Below are 23397 nucleotides of genomic sequence, written 5' to 3'. Positions count from 1 at the left end.
AGCCCCTGTGTGCCCGCTGCCCTACTGTACTACTGTACTTTTCAAGGCATTGTATGTAATATGGAAAATGTTTTCTTTATTTCTCATGTTTGTTTTTTATGCATTATTTGTGTGAAAAGCATTATAAGCCTATTATAGTACCGTACTATATAGCTAATTGTGTTAGTTGGGTATCTAGGCTAACTTTGTTGGACTTACTAACAAACTGGACTTAAAAAGTACTCTCGGAACAGAACTTGTTCGTATGTAGGGACTGTCTGTAGTTGTAATATTTCATTTCCTCCCAGTAATTTTGACATCTCTTTTCTGAAAAGTATAATTCATAGGTGGGATCTTTGATTAGGACAGAAGAACAGTTTCTTCTTCCTTTAAGATAAAATAAAACCCGTAACTCAAATTCTTTAATCAAAGAAAGGCTGTTTGTCAGTTAAGTCAAAAGAATCAATATTTATTTGTCATTCTGGCCCATTTTTATAATCCTGGTTGGAGGAGGAAGAGAGAAGTTTTGTCCAATTTTCAAAGCTGCTCTTTTTTATTCAAAAAATATCTTGAATTTGGGGGGCAGAAACTAAAAATATTAGCCACTATGTTGATCGAAAAGAAAACTTTTTTTCAATCCACAAAGTAATCCAAACTATACACTTAAGAGACCAAGAATAAAAAAATACCCTTCAGGACTTCCTGGAGGCCCCGTGGTTAAGAATTCACCAGCTAAAGCAGGAGACGCAGGTTCGATCCCTGCTGCAGAAGATCCTACACGCTGCAGGGCGACTAAACCCATGTGCCACAGCTACCGCCCGCCAGCCCCTACTGCGGCATCTGCCACTGCCACTGCTGAAGCCCGAGGACACGGAGCCTGTGCTCAGCACAAGGGAAGCCACCGAAATGCGGAGTCTGGAAAGTAGCCTCTAATCACTGCAACCAGAGAAAGCCCGAGTACAGCAATAAAGACCCAGTGCAACCAAAAAAAGAGAAAAAAACACACCTATTCAAATGAGAGCTACATCGAGATTTTTGTTGTTGTTTTCCATGAAACTTAGGTGCTATGACAATACCAGGCTTAATGTATTACAAGAGCTTCCAAAAACACCTTGTAAACAGACAAAACGTTTCACACACACACACACACACAAAAGGAAACCAGAAGCACTTAATCTTGGACTTTCCAGCTTTCAGAACCCTGTGAGAGAGTAAATGTTTGTCGTTTATAAGCCAGCCAAGTCCACAGAATTGTGTTAAGACAGCCTGAATGGATGAAGCCATTTACCAAGAGATCAAAATTGATATCATCAGGGAGGTCACCTGGGTACAACACAACAGATAATATATATCATGAAACTTCATGAGAGGGGATCTTCACTTCCATATACTCTTTCTTAACACCTACTACCCCAGTCCAACCACAAGAAAAAAACAAATCCAACTAAAGGACAGCCCACAAGACTTCAAGAACAGTGTAAAGCAGAATTGTCAAGGTCAAGAAAACAACCTAAGACTGAGACACTAACATAGGCCAGAGGACACCAAGGAGACAAACCAACTAAATGTGAAATCATAGACTGGATCCTGGAATAGAAAAAGGACATTAACGAAAACACTAGTAAAATCGGAATAAGTCTGGAATGCAGAGAGTAGTCTAACCCTGTAATGATTATTGTATTCAGAACAACAAAATAGGTGCTTGTATACAGAAAGAACCTTAGTTTGTGTAACTTTATACTCATTAATCCACCTGATTCTTAACACCCAAAAATGTTACATATGTAGAAGTTATTTTTTCCCCAATTTTTACAGAGAAAGGAACTGTCCCCTCAAAAGAATTATCATCTCCTTATGTATGCAAAATATAGTTGTAAACACAGTTAGGAAGCACTTGTTGACAAATTTAAATTTATGAGCTGACCCTGCCCTTTGAGATCCTGAGTATGAGGCTTGGAGCTCACAGTGAAAGTTGAGGCGACAAGAACTCTGGCCGTGTGAGGAGGCATTTTTCCAGCCAGTCATCACAACCTCCTTCTCTGAAGTGCCCCTTGGGCATCTTTAATAGCCTGTGAGCTGTCCTTAGGGGTTTCTTATGACCAAAAGAGCAAGCATTATCTTTTAGGGGGCAGTCTGGGCTTCCCTGGTGTCTCAGAGGGTAAAGTGTCTGCCTGCAATGCGGGAGACCTGCGTTCGATCCCTGGGTCGGGAAGATCACCTGGAGAAGGAAATGGCAACCCACTCCCGTATTCTGGCATGGAGAATCCCATGGACAGAGGAGCCTGGTAGGCTACAGCTCATGGGGTCGCAAACAGTCGGACATGACTGAGCGACTTCACTTTTACTTTCTGCAAATATAGGCTCCTTTGAGGAGACAAGGCTACAGGAAAAGACAGAGTGTGACTTTACCAGACCTCACCATGGGCTTTGGTTACCTTTATCTGATTCTATAACGAGCAGTGACATTGTTCTTCCAGTGAATTTTTACACAACATATTAGTTTCCTGTGGCTACTATAACAAATTACTACAAACTGACTTAAAACAAGGGGAAATTTATTCTTAACAATTCTGGAGGCCAGAGGTCAGAAAAGAAGGTGTCTGCCAGGCCGCACACCCTCCAGAGGGTAGGGTGCAGGAAAAACATCTCCTTTTGGCCTCTTCCCAGTTTTGGCGGCTACAGGTGTTCCTTGCCTGACTGCGATCTCTGGTAGTTATACCTCCACCTCCTCTCTCACGTGTCTACCTGATCTCTGTCTGTCTCTTTCCTATAATCCCTCTTCGGGTCCACCCAGGTAATCTAAAATAAACTCCTCCTCTCGAGATCCTTAATTTATACCTTTTGGTAGGTAAGGCAAAAGACACGGGTTCCAGGAACCAGGATGTAGACATTCTGGGTCACTATTAGTTCAACGCAAACACTTACTGCTGTGCTCTCATTTGCCCAAAGGAAAGAGCACCAAGAGTGAAGCTGGAAACTATGGGTCTTAGAACAGCTTGGTCACTAGTTGTACGACTTGTAAAAACTGTCTAATTCCTCTGGATTTCATCTCCTCTGACAAATGGAGCCAAGGTACATGTCCTGAGGCCTCACAGGGCTGTGCTGAAACTCCAGTGAGACTACAGATATAAAAGTGCTCTCAGAGCACATGCCACTCTATTGGCGTCAAAGATGACTAATGCTAATGAATTTAATATGCATGTGGATGAGGAGAAAAATATGCAAATATACAGTCACAGCCAAAGGTTATAGGGAAAGAAACAGGTTCAAAATTCCTACAGGGCATATAAAAAAAGAACTTAAAAAGAATCATTCACTGTAGCTATTTCTAGATGGTGGGATGATTACTGAACTGTCTATGTTTCAAATTCTTTACAAGGAGCACAAATACTTTTATGATCTTTACATCCCAAGGTTGTTGATATAATTAAATGAGATAACTTATGCCAAGTATTTCATACAGTACTCCATGTGAGTTTTTAAAAATCCTCAATCTAAAGGCATATTAATCTGATGTTAAATGCAAAAGCCTGGATTTTAACAAAGGACCTGGTTTGTTATCCTACCATGACCCCAAATATACAAACTTTAGGATAGAATTAGCGGTACTGAGTAATGGTCATAGTCAATTTAGGACATTTCAAAATGTCGCACTTCTAGTCAGTTTTTTTCTGGTCGTGAGGCTTCTGGGATCTAGCTCCCTGATCAGGGATCGAACTCAGGTCCTGGCAGTGAAATTGCCAAGTCCTAACCATTAGATGACCAGAGAATTCCTCAATTCTAGTCATTTCTTATTCAAAACATGTATTTTGTGCACAGTGTGCTTGTCAAGTTCATAGGCAGCATCAGGGAGATGAGCAAAGAACACCTGAAGTGCTCTCATCACCATGTACTAGAAAGTGCACAGTGGACTGGTCTGTGGACTAGAAAATTCTCCATGGATGTGGGCCCTTTGATAGCATCTTGAAACCCCACTGAAAATGGCAGAGAATCAACACTTCCAATCCGGAACTGGGGCTTCTACAACTTCAGAATGATAGACTAAGACCCCCAACTGTCATCTTCTCAAACACAACACTGCAATGACAACATTTTTTTCTAATTTAGAATCCATGTGATTGAAGCCCACATAGTCCTTGGCCATGAAAATGGTTACGGTTACCAAATGACATGCAAAAAAAACAATTTCAGCAACCCAATTAAAAAAAAAAAAAGAAATAAGCCACACCAATTCCTGACCATGTCCTTCCTTATAACTAGCTCTTTTGAGGAGATTCACACACAATGTTAATATTTTTTAAGGGAAGGTTAATTTAACTTATATGCAGGGTACATCATGAGAAACGCTGGGCTGGAAGAAGCACAAGCTGGAATCAAGATTGCCGGGAGAAATATCAATAACCTCAGATATGCAGATGACACCACCCTTATGGCAGAAAGTGAAGGGGAACTAAAAAGCCTCTTGATGAAAGTGAAAGAGGAGAGTGAAAAAGTTGGCTTAAAGCTCTACATTCAGAAAACTAAGATCATGGCATCTAGTCCCATCACTTCATGGCAAATAGATGGGGAAACAGTGTCAGACTTTATTTTGGGGGGCTCCAAAATCACTGCAGATGGTGATTGCAGCCATGAAATTAAAAGACCCTTACTCCTTGGAAGGAAAGTTATGACCAACCTAGATAGCATATTGAAAAGCAGAGACATTACTTTGCCAACAAAGGTCCATCTAGTCAAGGCTATGGTTTTCCCAGTGATCATGTATGGATGTGAGAGTTGGACCGTGAAGAAAGCTGAGTGCCGAAGAATTGATGCTTTTGAACTGTGGTGTTGGAGAAGACTCTTGAGAGTCCCTTGGACTGCAAGAAGATCCAACCAGTCCATTCTAAAGGAGATCGGTCCTGGGTATTCATTGAAAGGACTGATGCTGAAGCTGAAACTCCAATACTTTGGCCACCTGATGAGAAGAGTTGACTCACTGGAAAAGACCTTGATGCTGGGAGGGATTGGGGGCAGGAGGAGAAGGGGACGACAGAGGATGAGATGCCTGGATGGCATCACCGACTCGATGCACATGAGTTTGAGTGAACTCTGGGAGTTGGTGATGGACAGGGAGGCCTGGTGTGCTGTGATTCATGGGGTCGCAAAGAGTCGGACACAACTGAGCTGAACTGAATTAGCAGGGAGAAAAAATTATTCAAAAAGCTATCAGAATCCTTTTCCTCTAGGTTTAGTTTTAGAAGAGGAGGAAGACATGCAACAAAAACCTTACAATCATTTTGGAATGAGGCATACTTAAAAGTATATCCAGATGAACTTTAAAAAACATTAGGCTAAGTGAAATAAGTAAGCCACGAAAGAACAAATACTGTGTTTTTCCATTTATAAGGTAACTACAATAGTCAAATGCACAGAAACATAAGAGAGTAATGGTTTCCAGGGGGCTAGGCAAAGAGGGATAGGAGATTGTGTTTAATGTTATTTAGAGTTTCAGCATAAGAAGGTAAAATGTTCAGGAGCTAGACTTTGTAAACAATGTGGATGTACTTAATGCCATGAACTGTACACTTAAAAAATGACTAAAATCGTATTATGTTATATATTATTTTATCACAACTTTAGAAAAGAGAAACTAGGAAAAAAAGGTATAACCAACTTAATAGAGTTATCATATGACTCAGTGTTTCTATTCCTAAATATACACCCAAAATAATTTAAAATATTCACATATTTGTGCATAATTATTCATATTAGCACTATTTACAGTATCCAGAAGGTGGAAACAGCCCATAAGCCCATCAATATATGGGGGAAAAAAAATCTCATATAGCCATACAATGGAATATTCATTTCAGTCACTCAGTCGTGTCTGACTTTTTGTGATCTCATGGATTGCAGCACGCCAGGCTTCCCTGTCCATCACCAACTCCTGGAGTTCACTCAAACTCATGTCCATTGAGCCAGAATATTAATTCTGACTTGATAAATGGAATATTAATCAGTCACAAAAAAAGGAATAAAGTACTAATACATACTATAACATGGATAAACCTCAAAAACATGTGAAATGAAGTAGATGGGTTGCCTGGGTCTATTGGGAGGGAAAACTGGGAGCTATTGCTTAATGGGTATGGGATTTTCTTTCAGAGCTGATAAAAATGTTTTGGAACTAGACAGAAACAGTGGTCACACAATATTGCAAATACACGAAATATCACTTAACTGTATACTTTAAAATAATTTCCAAATGGAAGTTTTCCCTTACGCCAAAATAACATACAACCGCTTCCATATATATCGCTTAGATACTAAGATGACAATCTTAATTTCAGTCTCCATTCCTTCCAAGATTTCTGTCATTTCTTATATCACATAAAGGGAAGAGAAGTCCCACCTGACTTAAAAAACATCGAGATTCTTGATCTGTCTTTGTTAGGCCCTTTATATAATTTAACTTCCACAGCATGGAGCCTTACCTTCTTTTCTGAGGATGATCTAACTGCTGGGGCCCTTAAATACAAACCCATTCTTTGGATAGAGTCCTGGCCTGGTCACTTGTGTGTACAAGTCCATCCTCGGTTGCATACTAAAAATGCAAGTTAAAACAAACAGGATCAAAAGATGGACAAATAATCACTACAGATGGTTAGTATTTCAACTGAATAGTTCTACCAACTGAATTACACACAGGACATTAAAACCATAGGAAACAAGTTAACGCTGATACAAGCCATATAAGTTAACTGTGAATCTCAAATCTTTTCTTACTTAACATGTCTAAATACCATAAAAATCTCTTCTAAGCGGTAACTTAGATGAACATACAGATAGAAAACGAACAGTGTACCACAACATTACCAAACAACTCAGATCTTGTTAACAATACAGTTTCCATGACACCACGAGCATTAGCTGTATTTGTAATATCAATCTAGTTCTCTCAGCAGCGCAGCAAGTTAAGAGCAGTGAGCGACCCAAAGAGATAATCACTAAAGTCAGTACTTGGAGGAGAAAAGAAAATTAGCACTATTGAAAATGCAAAGCCACTGACAGCAAAGGTTAATGCCAAGAGCAAATGAAAAAGTTAAAGGACTAATATAAGGATACCTAAGAGCCCATTTCAGAATAAGAGGTCCATCAACCAAAATAAAACCAAAGATTTACTTCCACGACCAGAATGACGTCCTCATCAGTAAACAGTTTTAGATTTGCCTTCATATTTTCAATTCTCATTCTATTAATTTCATTTATCAAAATGGGCCTCACTCAGGTTAATTTACAAAAATGCAGATTTGATCCTGCATCTTGCTTTAGAATCACAATTCTTCTCTTTTTGTAAATCAGCCCTTTCCAGCCCCTTCAACCCCAAATCAAATAAGGAAAAATTAAGTGGGAGTAGTTTTATAGAAAGAATTTTGCTGAGGAAAGGGGAACCATACATCTAAAAATTAAAAGTAACATTTATAAAAATGACATATGCCATTATTATATTATATATATATATGTATGTTTTAAAAGACAGAATCAGAAACCATAAAGAGATTTCATTCACTCATTCAAGCAATTATTACCAAGGATTTGGTATTATTACCTACATAAATAAATAATGTAATTATGTAGGATAAATTTTAACCCAGAAATCAAATGAAAACCTCCCAATAAGTAAGCAACAGCAATAAAGGCCCCATATATAAAGATAGACATAAAGATTACACTTCAGAACAATTTTTTTTAAAAAGTCATCCACTGATTTTTTTTATCTTGTGACAAAGCCATATCTAAAAGAATCTAGAGCTTCATGGTTAGTGGCCATTACTAAAACAACTGAGAACAGGCAAAAAGAAATAAGAAGGCAAGGACTCTTAAAGACAGCAGAAAGTAAACTTTTATGTAAGAGCGACATGAAACTAGGTTATATACAAAAGATTTTGAATGTATGCATTTTAACTACCTTAAAATTATTCAAGAATAATTCGATATGCTGAATTAGATAACTGGGGTTCCCATGTAATCCTAATTTATCTATCCAGTTCATAAATTCCAAGCACTTCACAAATGAAGGCAAATGCCTTGAGACAAAATAGTTTTGCAGAATCTTTTTGCTTCTGATTATACTAAGTCTGCTCCAACACTAAATAATTCCCTAGAGGCTACTAGAAGATAAAATAACGTCAATCTGTAGTAGTTTATCTTAATGTTGAAGCCTGTAAATCTTTTAGCCATAAATCTAGAAATAACTGCTATTATGTGTTTGTGGTTTGATAAATACCCATTAGAAGTGCAGTTTTGTTTACTCTCATACAGTTTGTATGCATGACCACTTAACGCTATTCAGTTTGAATGTAATAAAAATTAATTCGTCAAAACAACTGGAAAATCATGGGAGAAAACACAAAACTCAAATGTATTCTCCATGTGATTTTATCTTTTCAATAGCCATTGGTAAAATTCTCTCCTTCGTAATCTAGTGAATCAGATATGAAGTTTGGGAAGTAACTTTTTACCATTTCAAAGGGTTAGGGAAGAAGCAAAGTATCTGCTATCTCTGAAAAACAGCTATGTCTGCAAAGAATGTGCTAAGCCAAGCAGTAACAAAACATAACTTTTGTCCAATTTCATTCAGTCTTTCACTATCAGACATAGATTTTCTTCAATTGTCAAAAAATATCCCATGGTGGTAAGTTGGTAGGTTTGGGGCATCCCCACTGACATTGCTTTAGCTGAGCTCCACAATCCTCCCCGATTTATGGATTTGTTGTTGTTGTTCAGTCGCCAAGTCATGTCCAACTCTTTGCGACTCCATGGTTCATGGACACCAACCTTGTAAACCTATTCTAAGAGTGCCAGTGCAACTGGGCCTGCAGGCAAAACCCTTATCGTTTCGTATGGTTAATGCTTCAGGACTTGATGATTAGCCCTACAAATGCTTGTCAACTCTAATGACTCAAGCGAGGCTCAGCTCCAAGAGGAAAGACCATTTTTGCTTTTAGTGCAAGTAAAAGACTGCAAGATACTGATTTTTAGACATTGTAGGGAAGAAGGAGTTTGGGTCTAACCATATGATTTAAGGAAGGAAAAGTATCCTCTCAGGTGAGATGAGAATGAGAAGACTTTGCATGCTTTTAACGAGCTCTTACCAAAAATCAAAGAACAACTGATGGACACAGGTAGCGTTCGAAAAATGGAAAAGAGTAAAAATCAGTTTCATTAGAGTTATCATAAAAGAAACACTTCCTACTGCTCTTTTCAAGAGTTACCATCTAAAGATTCATTGAGTCACCCTGTTTCTTCCATACCAGGCAGAAAGGACTCAGACTACTTTTTAAATACTCAAAGTCTCTTATTTTTTTGTTAGTCAACAATTTGACTTTGAAGAAAATTCCTTCTTAGCCAATCTTATTCTAGATGGAAAGACCCACACCACCGTGTGCATAAAGAGCTTTCTCAAAGTAGCCCAACTGAAAAAGAGAAAAAGAAAAGCACCTAAGATTAAGTGGAAGTAATTAAAATACCATGGAAGAGCACTAATCCTTCCAAAGGGATGAGTTTGAAGTAAGCACTCAGATAATGAGTACCCCCTGACTCTGGTTCTTCAAAAAGTAAATCTATTTAAAAGCACTTGTACACACATGAGTTTCAGAGAATATTCCTGGCTGCATTCTTTAGGCACATCAGCTTAAGTAATAAGGGCGCTTAGTATTTTTCTTCTTCAAGGTACTGACCTGGTAACCTTGGAAGAAGTTAAGAATTTCCTTAACTCCAGTATTGTAGGCCAGGCCCTGCATTCTGACCACCGTGCCAGGCTGTGGAGGGACACCGCTAAGATTAGCAGCTGTAGGGAAGTAGCCAAGACTATTGGGCGAACCTGGGGGGCTAAAGGGAGAGAAAGCACAATGAACCAATAGAAACAGACAATGTCTAATATTTACTCTAAAAACAATAGTTACTTAAAGAAACACTTTCTCAATGTGACCTTTCTTAGAATTCTCAGTTCTCTCTCCCAAGGCAGGTAAGTACACCACAAGCTATTCTGTCCCCCGTTTCTACAAAAGCCCCGAGTTGGAAAGACAGAAGGGTTAATGCGGAGTTAGATGCAGGGTGTCCCCAGAGATCCGGTTCTGTCCGAGATTCTTAAGTGAAGGAAGGAGAGAAGGAAACTTCTGCAGCCACTCAACCACAGCACCACTTCCAAAGCCCAGCTCGTTGATGATTAACTGGCTAGTTACTAGGAATACTAAGGCAAGGAAAGTCAGGAACACAAAAGAGTAACAGAACCATAGCCAGAGACCAGAAGTATACAAAATGATTGCTCCCAAGAACACACTGTTCTCTCCCTGTATACAAGCAAATGCACAACAGTTAAGTACAGAACAATATGAGAGCAAAGTACTACAGCACCCATGAGTCATTCTTCCAACCGAACTGAAAAAGTGTGTGTTGGGGGAGGGGCCAAGTAAACTAGAAGGGATGCATAACAAATTACACTGACCACCATTAACATGAGGGGGAACTGCTGGTGGGTCCTTTTAGTGTATCTGCAACAATTACCTCCAAGAAACACAAGCCACATGAATAACTAATCATTCTTTATGTAGTAACTCAAGTGATTACCATATTATGAAATTAGTTTCACCATGTCCCATACCAATCTGTTTTTCACAATTAGTTGCTTGATACTTATATATGCATAGGGATTTTTAAAAAAGTCATTAGCTTAAAAGAGCAAAAGATTCACACCTTTAGATTATTAACACAAATTATTCTAAGTAGGTAATTATCCCACTTCAAAGACAAGTAAACATAATGAAAGGGACTAAAAATTTTTGAGAGTATCTACCCTACATAATCCTAACTGATCCAGATGACGGTGAATCCAATCCTAGCCTCCATTTTGTTAGCACAGTAACCTTGAACAAGTCACTTAATTTCTCTGAACTCCAATTTTATCATTTCTTAAACAGGAATGAAAACACTTTCTAGTTTCACAGAACTGTCCTTCAGCATCAATGACTTAACGTATCGAAATACTCCACAAACCATAAAATGCAGTAATTTGTTGTTCTGTTATTATTCTCACTCTTGCTATTTCCATCACCGTTCTTCCATTTCATCATATCTAAAATATGGAAGCCTGAAAATATTACTTGACATCAAGCTGCCCATAATCTAAGTCTCTAAAACAGTAATTGTCAACTCATCTGCATATCTGAGTTACTTGGAGAGATTTTTACAACTCTCTGCAAGGAGAGTCTGTTTAGAGACCAAAAGTCAATCTATGTGTAACTGAGAGCAGAGAGGGAATGCTGATCTTCAGGGCTGAGAGCGACTTCAGCCATCATCCAGCCACACCTTCTTGTTTTCACAGAGGTAGAAACGGAAACTACGAGTTAAATAATTTCCCGAAGGTCACACAACCAGTTAGCTCTTCACAAAACCAAAGAACTACCCAGATTTCTTAACTCCTAGCTCAATGCTTCCCCCCATACAGGCAGCATTCATTCAAAGCAGCAAGGTTACAAATATAAGATCAATGTACAAAATAAATCAATTACATTTCTGTATACTACAATAAGACTTCCCTTGTGGCTCAGCTGGTAAAGAATCCACCTGCAGTATGGGAGACCTAGGTTCAATCCCTGGGTTGCCCTGGAGAAAGGAAAGGCTACCCACTCCAGTATTCTGGCCTGGAGAATTCCGTGGACTACATATACAGTCCATGGGGTCGCAAAGAGTCAGACACGACTGATCGACTTTCACATACATACATACACTACGGTGAACAACCCAAAAATGGAATAAGGAAAGCATTCATAATAGCATTAAAAGAACAAAATATTACAAAAAAAGTGACAAAGGAACAGCAAGACTTACACACTAAAAACTATGAAACACTTAAAAAATAGAAGTCATCTCAATAAATGGAAAGACAGTCTATGTTCATAAACAGACAATTTAATTTTGTTAAAATGGCAATACTCTAAGATTGTATAGATTTGATGAAATAGCTATGATATTCTGTCTTTTTTCCCCCCGGACATCAACAAAACTGAAGCTAAAACATATATGGAATTACAAATGACCAAGAACGTCCCAACTTTCTTGAAAAAGAGCAAAGTATTCTGAATTTCCTAAAAACTTTACTATAAAACTACAGTAATTTTGGTGTGGTACTTCCATAACGGTAGGCAAAGATCAATGGAATCGAATTTGAGAGGCCGGAAATAAACTTACATTTATGGTCAATTTATTTGCTTGTTTGTTAGCCCATGGGATCCCAGTTCCCAGACCAGGGATTGAACCCAAGGCCCTCAGCAATGAAAGCATGGAGTCAACACTAGGGATCACAGAAGTCCCTGGTCAACTGATCTTTGACAAGAGTTCCAAGACAATTTGATGAGAAAATAACTCTTTTCAGTAAATGGTGCTGAACAGTGAAATGTCCACATACAAAAGGATGAATTGAGACTTCTACCTTACTCTGTATAAAAAACTAATTCAAGATGGATAATACACCTAAGTACAAAAGCTAACACTACAAAACTCTTATAAGAATATGTAGTAATACATTTTCATGACCTTGCATTCTATATGACAAAACTGCATCAAAATTCACAACTTTTGGGGAATTAGCCCCTGGTGGCTCACATGATAAAGAATCTGCCTGCAATGCAGGAGACCTCGGTTCGATCCCTGGGTTGGGAAGATCCCCTGGAGAAGGGAAAGGCTACCTGCTCCAGTATTCTGGCCTGGAGAATTCCATGGACATACCAACAGGTCGCAAAGAGTCAGACATGACTGAGCAACTAACACTTTCTACTTTGACTTTTTTCTTCTGGTGATCCAATGGTTAGGAATCCATGATTTTACTATGTGGTACAGCCAAAAACAAAACCCACCAAAACTTAAAAACTTTTGTGCTTTAAAGGGCATCATCAAGAAAATGAAAAGACAACCCACAGACTGGGAGAAAATATTTGTAAGTCATATAAGATGTCCTACTTAGAATATATACAGAAACTTTACAACTAAACAGTTAAGAAAAATTGCTCAATTAAAAAATGTACAAAGGACTTCAATAAACTTTTCTCCAAAGAAAACAGGTGAATATATAAAGTTACTCAAAATCAATAGTTAAAGAAATGTAAATCTAAACCATAATGAGACAGCAAATCCACACCCATGAAAATAGTTAAAAGAGCTGAAAAGGGTGTAAAGAAAGGAAAAATGCCAGAACATTGTTAATGAGAATGTTAAGTTGGTGAAGCCCCTTTGGAAAATAGTTTGGCTGTTTCTGAAAAGTTAAACATAAAATTACCATATGACCCAGGAATTCTACTCCTATGAACATACCTAACTAAAGAAAGCTGAAAATCTAGGTCCACACAAAAACTTGAATGCAGATGTATACAGCAGTATTGATAGTCAGAGAGAACAGACATGCCCAAGTGTCTGACAACTGATGATAAACTAAATGTCGTATATTCCTACAATGGAATACTGTTTAACCATAAAAAGGAATGAAAACTGTTGATCCACATTACAACATGAATGAACCTCAAAACCAAGCTAAATCAAAGAAACTAGTCATGAAAGACCACAAACGGCATTATTCTGTTTATATGAAACATCTGAACAGGCAAATCCATAGAAACAGAAAAGAGAGTCATAGTTATTTAGGGATGAGGAAGGGGCAAGTAAAGTGGGTAGAAGGGAAGCGAACTGGAGTTGCTACTAATGGACACCATAGTTCTTCTAGTGGTTACTCTAAAATTAAATTGTTAGAAGCACTTTACTAGTGGTTCAGTGGTTAAGACTGTTCCCATTGCAGCAGGGTATGGGATCAATCCCTTGGTTGGGAAACTTAAGATCCCAACATTCTGCGGAAAAAAAAAAAAAAAAGTCTCAGATGGACATAGTACCAATAATGTAGTGAAGTGAAGTTGCTCAGTCGTGTCCGACTCTTTGCGACCCCATGGACTGTAGCCTACCAGGCTCCTCCGTCCATGGAATTTTCCACGTAAGAGTACTGGAGTGAGTTGCCATTTTCTTCTCCAGGAGATCTTCCCAATCCAGGGATCGAACCCAGGTCTCCCGCATTGCAGGCAGATGCTTTACCATCTGAGCCACCAGGGATAATGTAACCGGTACTCAAAAGCTGCAAAGATTCAAAAACTGATAGAACCACAAAGGAACCCAAGGGTTAGGGTCCAAATGAATGAGTCAACCCAACACTGAACACGGAATTCCTACAGGGCATGGACAGACTGTATGAACTAACAAGGAGACTGCCCTTGAACTGCTAAGAAACCCTGTTGGGGCTGCCTGAACCAGCAAAGACCTGAGGGGAGGTGAGAAGAAATGAAGAGAAAAAGAAAACAGCATGGTGGGGGGGTTCTCCCCAAAGGTTTATTTTCAAGACTGCTAGAGCATCACAGTTATGCAGACACTGCTGCTGAGACTCAGTCAGCAGGTGACTCTGAGATCATGTTAAGAAACTTCTGGAGCGAGGCTCAGAGGGAGGGGATATATGTATACTTGTGGCTGGAGTTAAACACATGAGTTATAAAGTGGAAGATCTCCCCCATGTTCTTTCTATGGATTTGAGTAATAACACTCAAACTCAATGAGAAAAACTGGATTTCCCTGAGAAATATATGACTTCTTTTCCTTTGAAATTATGAGTGTGCAATTCAAGTTTCCTCCTGCCCAAAGCCCATGATTGTTATCCCAATATTAATTTAACTGCCAGACTATCAAACATTTCCTATATTTTATCAAGTCTTAATTTATATCACATTAAAAAAAATACTCTGTATCCTAATACATCACTACAAATTCTTTTTCAGAACAGGGGAAGATATTTGAAAACACTGAAGCCCAAGGTGTCTAACAACCAAGAAAACTAAATATATACTCTTTCAAAAACAGTTCTCATAACAATTACAAATTACCCGGGTGGCTCAGATGGTAAAGCATCTGCCTGCAATATGGGAGACCCAGGTTCAATCCCTGGGTTGGGAAGATCTCCTGGGGAAGGAAAGGGAAACCCACTCCAGTATTCCTGCCTGGAGAATCCCAGGGACGGAGGAGCCTGGCAGGCTACAGTCCATGGGGTTGCAAAGAGTTGGACACAACTGAGTGACTTCACTTCACTTCAAACATTGGCAACACGGATAGCATTCCAAAGTAGAAGCAGTTATAGCATGACAAAACAATGAAATGACTTGTCATATTTCTCTAGAGGACAGAGATCAAAAGCATTATCTACCTTATTAGAGAAAGAGGTTAAGGGAGAAGAAAATTAGAGGAGAGAATATACTCTCCTCTGAATGAGTCACAATACATCAAAAACACATTAACACAGAAAACATCCTAAGAAGTCTTACAAAAAGAAATCTGGTTTCTACTTCCTTGCAAAATTACTGCACCGAGTCTTTGTTTAACAGTTATTAATACCCCTAGTGACATAAAGACCCTATATTTGGAAAGTGACTGGAGAAACAATGTTTTAATCCTAGCAAGTGTAAAGGCTGGAATCAATTTTCATTTGGAAATTTCTGAACTAACTTGTTCATCTGAAGTGAACAGTCTCAAGAAGGCTGACTTTGCAACATTCTTTTGAGCTTAATACTCATGCAGATGGACTGGGCAGTACACGCGGATCCTCCATTTCTGTTAGCTCTTTTTAAAGGCTGCAAGTCTCTCTTTCCAAGTGCATCTCCCTCCTGGAGAAAGCTGAAGTAACCAACAAATATAAAAACACTTTGGAAGGAATAAAGAACTATTTCGAGAATCTCTTTCACTAAAATAGTAAGCAAATTTAGGCACTGTCAAAATTGGTTGGTAGCTAAACTTAAATTTACTCCAATTATGTTAAAGATTACAAAACTTTAACCCCCCTACTACATTTATCATAATATGTTCCAAATACATAGTAAAGTTACAGACTGCTTACTCAAAACAAGAATTGTCCCCACAAAGCTTCATTTTACATTTGAAAACTATATCCAACACCAGAAATTATTTTAAAAGTAATCTTTTTGCTTGATTTAAAGCACAAAATGATAACTCTTCTTACATATTTTGAGAACCACAACAGTTTAAAAAGTAGTATTTCGATGAAAAGTTGTAGATGAAGAAGCAAGCAAAACACACTGTGATCCATGCTATGTTACAACAATTTCCAGAGAGGCACATTTTATTGGGTTTTTGTTTTTTAAATGCACTTTTGTCTTATTTTTGAATAGGAACTGAGGACAACATTGAAAGGTACAAGCAAAAGGCAAGCAGGAAGACTCCATCACATTCTTTCCTCCCAAATCACACCCTGTCTGGAAGCAATCCCATTCTAGTTTTGTGGTTATTATGGTTTATTTTGAATTTAAATAATAAAATAAAAAGCATTATTCCATTACTAAATAAATTCATAGACAAGTGTCAGTTTTTCCTTTAAACCTACTTCAGTGCAATAAATATATACCAAGGAAATGCTTACATAAGGCAGTGGAGGCAAAGAGGCTTATTTTGTTTATCAAGATAGGCATATGTGTTCTAGTTAACTTTAGTTAAAGCAGATAAACTTATCAGTACTTAAGGGCTTCCCAGGTGGCAGAGTAATAAAGAATCTGCCTGCCAATGCAGGAGACCCAAGAGAGATGGGTTCGATCCCTGGGTCAGGAAGATCCCCTGGAGCAGGAAACGCAACCCACTCCAGGATTCTTGCCTGGAGAATCTCATGGACAGAGGAGCCTGACGGGCTGTAGTCCACGGGGTTGAGAAGAATCGAGATATACTGGGCACATAAATAGCAACACATGAAAGAAATGATGTCTAGGTTTCTGTGCTTTAAAATGTCCTCAATATGATGACACCAGATTGGCAAAATACTGAGTAATAGATATATTCCCAAATTACTTGTTTGAAAACCCCTGTAATAGGTTCTTAAAAAGCTATGCCTGAAAATAACATTTTTAAGAAAAAGAATGGGGGGGAGGCGGGAAATTCTATAAATTGAAGTCAATTAAGTGCTTTGAGTAATTAAAGCTTTTTCCTTGAAGTTAAGAATTTTAAGTATATTTTAAATTCCCTGAGTTACTCATTATATAAGGTCTTTAGTAAACAACTACTTCTTCCATGAAACTACACTGAATTCTCAGGCACTGATAGTATAGTCTATGGTCCACAACAGTTCTTGCTTATGTCATTTAGAAATGACATTCAAATTGGGAAAGAAAAAAAAAGTTGTTTCCACCAACAGAAATTATCTGGTGCGTCTTCATTATTGCATTGTCTGAAATTGCACTAATATCACATTTTACAACATTCTGGTGTCTTTTTTGTCAAGGCTATAGTTTTTCCAGTGGTCATGTATGGATGTGAGAGTTGGACTGTGAAGAAGGCTGAGTGCTGAAGAATTGATGCTTTTGAACTGTGGTGTTGGAGAAGACTCTTGAGAGTCCCTTGGACTGCAAGGAGATCCAACCAGTCCATTCTGAAGGAGATCAACCCTGGGATTTCTTTGGAAGGAACGATGCTAAAGCTGAAACTCCAGTACTTTGGGCCACCTCATGAGAAGAGTTGACTCATTGGAAAAGACTCTGATGCTGGGAGGGATTGGGGGCAGGAGGAGAAGGGGACGACTGAGGATGAGATGGCTGGATGGCATCACTGACTCGATGGACTTGAGTCTAAGTGAACTCCTGGCGTGCTGTGATTCATGGGGTCGCAGAGTCGGACACGACTGAGTGACTGAACTGAACTGAACTGAGTGTCATTTTATTGCATGCTTAGTTCCAGCTTGCATTTGTGACACTAAGTATTTGTTATAAAATAAAAAGAAAATTTTAAAACAAGAATTCTTTTTCTTGGTCCTATCAGAAAGCTTTCAGCAAGTAAATGTGGCTTCCCCAGGAGCTCAGCGGAGAAGAATCTTCCTGCCAAGTGGGAGACATGGCTCAGTCCCTGGGTCAGCAAGATCCCCTGGATAAGGAAACAGCAACCCATTCCAGTGTTCTTTCCTGAGAAATCCCATGGACAGAGGAGCCTGGTGGGCTGCAGTCCATGGGGTCACAAAGAGTTGGACACGACTTAGTGACTAAACGAGTTCAAGTGTATATGGAATGCCTCTGTACTGTTTGTTACATAGCATGTGAACCTATATTTATCTCAATAAAACAAAGGCGACTGGAACAAGAAAGCCAAGTGCAAATGCAGGCATCTCTCAGAGGGTTGGAATTCTTTCGGTTCAAGTACAAAGAATTTCAGAAGAGAATACAAAAACGACATGACAAACCAAGCACTGCAGAATGTTTCACTATTTCTAAATATATGTATTTAATGCTTGGATAGAAAGGAGCTGATTTCACATAACGAGTTATCCCAAGAAATAAAAGGATCCCCCATCCAACCCCCACCCTTTCTAGTGGGCATGCAAATAAAGCATCCCTCATTAAAAATGTCAAGCACCCCCTTGCCCTCTACTTTGGTTCAAGGTGAATATGTTATTAGTTATGTGTCCTACAAAAGGCGAGGCAATGGATATACACAAGACATTTATGTTAATCCACCTTTCTTTAAATTATATGACATTTAGCTGAAGATCTAGCACGTTTCTTACCTGTGCTTATAGCTCTGATGCAAAAGAGAATATTCTTTTCTAAGAAAAATGAGAGGTCAGAACAAAAGGTAGGACTTTATGTAATAGGAGAGAAAAGGTGTAATGGGAGAGAAGTTTTGAGTGATAAGCAGGGTGGGCATCAACACTTCTTTTGTATCCTAGGCTAATCTCTGGCATACTGGTACCTGAAACCTTCTTTCGAGTGGAGAAAGAAAAAACCAATGTTCTTAAGCAGCAAACAGAACCACTTGTTTTAATTTCACTAGTTCTTCAAGATGCTGTTGTCACAGCCACACATTTAGATTGCTAGAAACTCATCTAGTAATAAACAAAAAGCAATTAACTGGTTCATTGCTTTTTTCCTTACATGTTCCTTAAGTAATCCAAATCCTTATGGTGAGAGATGCTATCAGTATATTCTCAGAGCAATACCCACTGGAAGATATACCAAGTAGGAGGAAATAAAATAAGAACAAATGCCCTCTAGCGGAAGGAGCCCTTTGAAGTCACTGTCTTTGCACAGGGATGAATTCTGTCAGCTACTCTATGGCAGAAAGAGTTCATATTTTATTAATCCTAATATTCCAAATGTGTTACACACAGAGGTACTGAATAACAGATAAATTAATTAAAAACAGGTAAAAATCCGTATCATTTTCTGAGGGGCCTGCTTTTAAAAGTTTGCAAAATATGTTAGCATCTGTAAAGTAATGAACATATGGCATTAATTTGAAGTCAGACAGACAGCTTTCATTTAAAAAGGGGAGGGACAACATCCTATGATAAACCATAACGGAAAAGAACAAGAAAAAGGAAATGTGTATAATTAATCACTTTGTTGTACAAGCAGAGATAAACAACACTGTAAATCAACTATACTTCAATAAAGTATTTTTTTAAAGTGGAGGGAATTTAAATTTATTTCTAATTTGAAAAGAGACAAACTCCAGAGCTTCCGATTTAATATCCTATTTTAGCCTGAAGTATGCTATCTCCCATTTTCCTACACGTCAGTAAATAAGCCAAAATATACTTTCAACATTTACATTACAGAGTCATGTGAGGTTAGAAATTAGCGGTGTTCTCCCAAAACTATGAAATATTTGATGGCTTTTGGAATATTTTTTTTAGATTATATCAGATTTTAAGTCTGGTTAACAGAACATTCCAATGTTTGAACACTTTGTTCGTGTGTATACTTTCCTAGAATGAGGGAAATGAAAATTCAAATAATGAAACATACTAGGAGTTATGTGGAAATATTAATTTAAATACAACACACAAGCAAGATTTAAAAATCCCACTTTTGTGGAATTGTTCCATAGAAGTATTTAACAATCAGTATGAGGTTTAATAGAGAAAGATACAATTAGATGTCTATAAAAATACAGGAATTTTAAAATTATGACATGTTTTCATTCTTAGAAAGTTACATGAATGGGAAGTAACTTGTTAGTTATCATGGGAAGTTACAAGAGTGAGGTAAATTTGCAGATATTCCTTAGGCAAGAAGTCAGTGACATACTAGCAAGTTGAAAAGACAAACCAAGCATATGTTAGTATGTCACATTTACAAGCACACAGATGTTCTCAAATTGATAACTGAGGTTACTTTTGGACTTAGAGTTATGTAAAATCTGAATCTACTTTTACTCATTACTTTTATCCTCTTAGACTTAATAAGGAGGACATTACAAACTTTAAAACTACTGGTAGAAAAAAATTACAGGAACTATTAAGCTATAAATCAGTTTCTCTTGCCTTTGGGGCTTCAGTTCCAGACTTAAGCTCCCAACTCACTATGATGGGAAACTATTTCTAAGAGATTCCTTCTTTTAACAGTGTCTAGAGAGCAAGGCAATGATGGAACTGGATGCTCTCCAAGTGTATTACAGGCACAAGGAAGTGCCCCTGACACCCAGGGGCACAGAGCATCCCACTCCTGGCATTCTGATGGCACAAGAAAGACCAAGATCTTTCTTATAACCAGAGCTGCTACCAGCAAGTGACTGTCACAGGCTCCAGAGAAGCTGACAGATTGGGACTGGAGAGGGTGCCTGACACAGTACGCAACCCAGAATAATTACTCATGCTTCTAGGCCTTTTCAAATTTTCAAAAGATGGTCAGCTGATGATTATCATGCTTTCTCACTGCTCTTCCCCAATAAAGAAAATTTTCAATATTTTCCATTTAAAAACAAGAATGAAAGTTTTTAAAATTCCTAAAAAAATAAATTTATTGGCTGCAAGCTTCACTGCCACCAAGATCTCAATGGTCTTGCTCCCTGTGAGGAAGCTGTAGATGGAGAGGGCATGGAAATACAGTGGGATCGGGAATTCCCTGGTGGCCCAGTGGCTAGGACGCCACACCCCACTGCAGGGGACTCAGGTTTGATCCCTAGTCGGGAAAACTAAGATCCCGAAAGGCATGCCGCAAGGCCAACGAAACTCCCCAGCCAAACAAACAAACAAGCAACAAAAATAAAAAGCCACAGTGTGGCATAATTCTAGAGATCAGACAGGTAAGTTCCAGGTCAAAACCTCACAGGTACATTGGTGGATGTATTCAACACATCTATTTTAAATAGCTTGAGAAGGCAAAAACAAGACCCTTGTGTACCTTAAAAAAAATTTTTTTGAGCAATATTGCTTGTGCCAAAGTAAAATTTTTTATTTTAATAAAGTGAACTGGTTAGTAACTAAACAAAGATTTAACATTTTTTTTGAAAAGAAGATTGAGAATGAGAAGTTATTATATATCCAAGTTAGAATCACAGGCAATCAGACCTGGGAGGGACTCAGGGACTCCAGAAACATGGCTGATCCCATCACTGTTTAAGAACCAGAAAGGTTAAGTGAACTGCTGTAGGTAGAAGAGATGAGACTGATGAATTTCTCTCCATTATATCCTGTTGCCTCCAAGAAATTGAGAACAACTAAAAACAATCAGATTTAAAATATGTTGAGTCTAAGAAAGTACTGAAAAATCTCATTCTGGACTTGTTAGTAAAGACTTAGAAGGGAAAGAATACAAGCCCTATAAAATTTAAAACAGTTTTTATCTACTTTGGGCTGACATGAATCCTTAAAAATTAACTGCCTTCACCACAGATTTTCTTGTTTTGTAATTCATTCACATGATACTGTCACTCTATAATGATTACTGGGCTAACTCACGAACAACCCTAAAACAGAAGGAAAAAGGGAAAGTTGTATACACAAGTAATCGAAAAGACTATGCTGTCAATAAGAGATGGATAAAAAAAATAAACATTCTGGTTGTCTTGAAACAACCTTCTTGGACAGAGATATATATGACCAAAAACTGCAGCCTGCCATGCTAACCTTCCACGTGGCGGGTGACATTCTTTTGTGGACTCAGGTAGCGGCTATCAAAAGTCCTTTGTTCCTGTGAGCCTTACCTGGGGTAGTACGCTGTGTAGTTCATGAAGAGCTGGGTGCCCGCGGGGTAGTACGCCGTGGAGGGCTGCAGTGCTCGTGGGTTCAGGAGTACTGAGGGCTGGTAAATGGCAGCTTCAGTAGGAATAACTGCTGCAGGAGCTGGAAATGTGTAGGAGGGAGGGGACAGGCCTAAACAAACAGAGAGAGAGACCTTGAGATACATTAGTGATATTGACGCATGCAAGCACTGAGGCCATGAGGTCACCCTTCTATACACACATTTGAAAGAAAGAGACCAGTTCTGCATACCGTCCCAGGCAACTGCCTTTTGATTACATAGATAATACCTAGGAGCAATCTCAAATCTCACACACTCCATCTACCTAAAGAATGGTTCTTAGTTTGAAATTTGGGGGAAAAAAAAAAAAATGGTTCTAAGTGGACTTTCAAGTCTTCTCAAAATTTCGTGACACAATTTATTCTTTTCTTTTTTTAACCCTGCTCCTAAGTGCAAGAAACCACAAACTCACTCTTCGAGGAAAGAAACACAGGACAGACTGACATCTTGTGTAACTTCAAACTAAAAGCTTTTTTTTTTTCCCTTTTGAGAGCTACACTGCCAGTCCATCCTTTTATCGATTCTACAGCACAGCACAGTTAGGGTAAAATACTATTCGCCAGGACCATGTGCTATGCCGAAGCATAGACCGTGACAGAGCAGAGTAACCAAAAAGTAGATTATCTCTGTATTGTGCACACTTCAAGGCAACCCAGAAGGTGGGTGTTCAAAATGAATGGACATCTTCAGACCAGTGCAAAAAAAAGTAAAAAAGTCAGATTCCTTGAAAAAGAATCCTGAAGAAATAATATGTGTAAGTCTTCCTGAGAGTCAGCTGATGAAAAGTGGATTCAGATTAGATTAGAAAGGACAGGATTTTTTGTCTTCTGGCTATGCAAAGTCTTTGAAGACAGCAACTCACTTAAGTCAGACCACTTGCTGGTCCCTAGCTTTAATGTGTGGGATGAGCACAACTCTTCAGGACATCTGCACCCAACAAGAGAGATAATTGAGTGGTAGCCTGAATGTGGGGTCCCTATCTTCAATTTTCAAACCTAGGATCACCTAATATATTTTGCAAACAGCTGAGGCCCAATGGATAACTTTTCACATGAAAACCTCTACTGTCTGTGGGTCTTCTTAGAGGTTTCTGTGTGTTTCTGGAGATGAGTAAGTTAGCTGAATAAGGGTACACAAACCCGAGACCCGAGAGTGCCCTGGTGGCCTAGTGGTTAGTGTTCTGGGCTTTCACTGCCGTGGCCTAGGTCAGTCCTTGGTTGGGGAACTGAGATCCTGCAAGCCAAGCAGTGCAGCCAAAAACAAACAAAACCGAAAAACCCCAACC

The 23397-nt window shown here is 38.6% G+C and overlaps 1 protein-coding gene across 5 annotated transcripts in view; it reads right to left on the bottom strand.

Moving 5' to 3' along the window:
* The window catches only part of ESRP1 (epithelial splicing regulatory protein 1), a 59430-nt gene that overhangs the window by 4486 nt on the left and 31547 nt on the right, over positions 1–23397 (bottom strand). For 2 of the 5 annotated variants that reach the window (XM_013969293.2, XM_005689231.3), the window contains exons 13-15: positions 22015–22183; positions 9699–9849; positions 6453–6562 (exon numbers count right to left, since the gene is read on the bottom strand). In XM_013969293.2, coding sequence (XP_013824747.1) covers positions 6488–6562; positions 9699–9849; positions 22015–22183 — 395 coding nt within the window. In that variant the 3' untranslated portion in view covers positions 6453–6487. The remainder of the gene's footprint in view (positions 1–6452; positions 6563–9698; positions 9850–22014; positions 22184–23397) is intronic. The other 3 variants (XM_013969296.2, XM_013969295.2, XM_013969294.2) reach the window with 2 other exon arrangements.

This window comes from Capra hircus, chromosome 14 (assembly GCF_001704415.2).
Source record: "Capra hircus breed San Clemente chromosome 14, ASM170441v1, whole genome shotgun sequence".
Classification (NCBI taxonomy): domain Eukaryota; kingdom Metazoa; phylum Chordata; class Mammalia; order Artiodactyla; family Bovidae; genus Capra; species Capra hircus.
The sequence above is the reverse complement of the archived record's forward strand: the minus strand, read 5'-3'. Positions and strand labels throughout refer to the sequence as shown.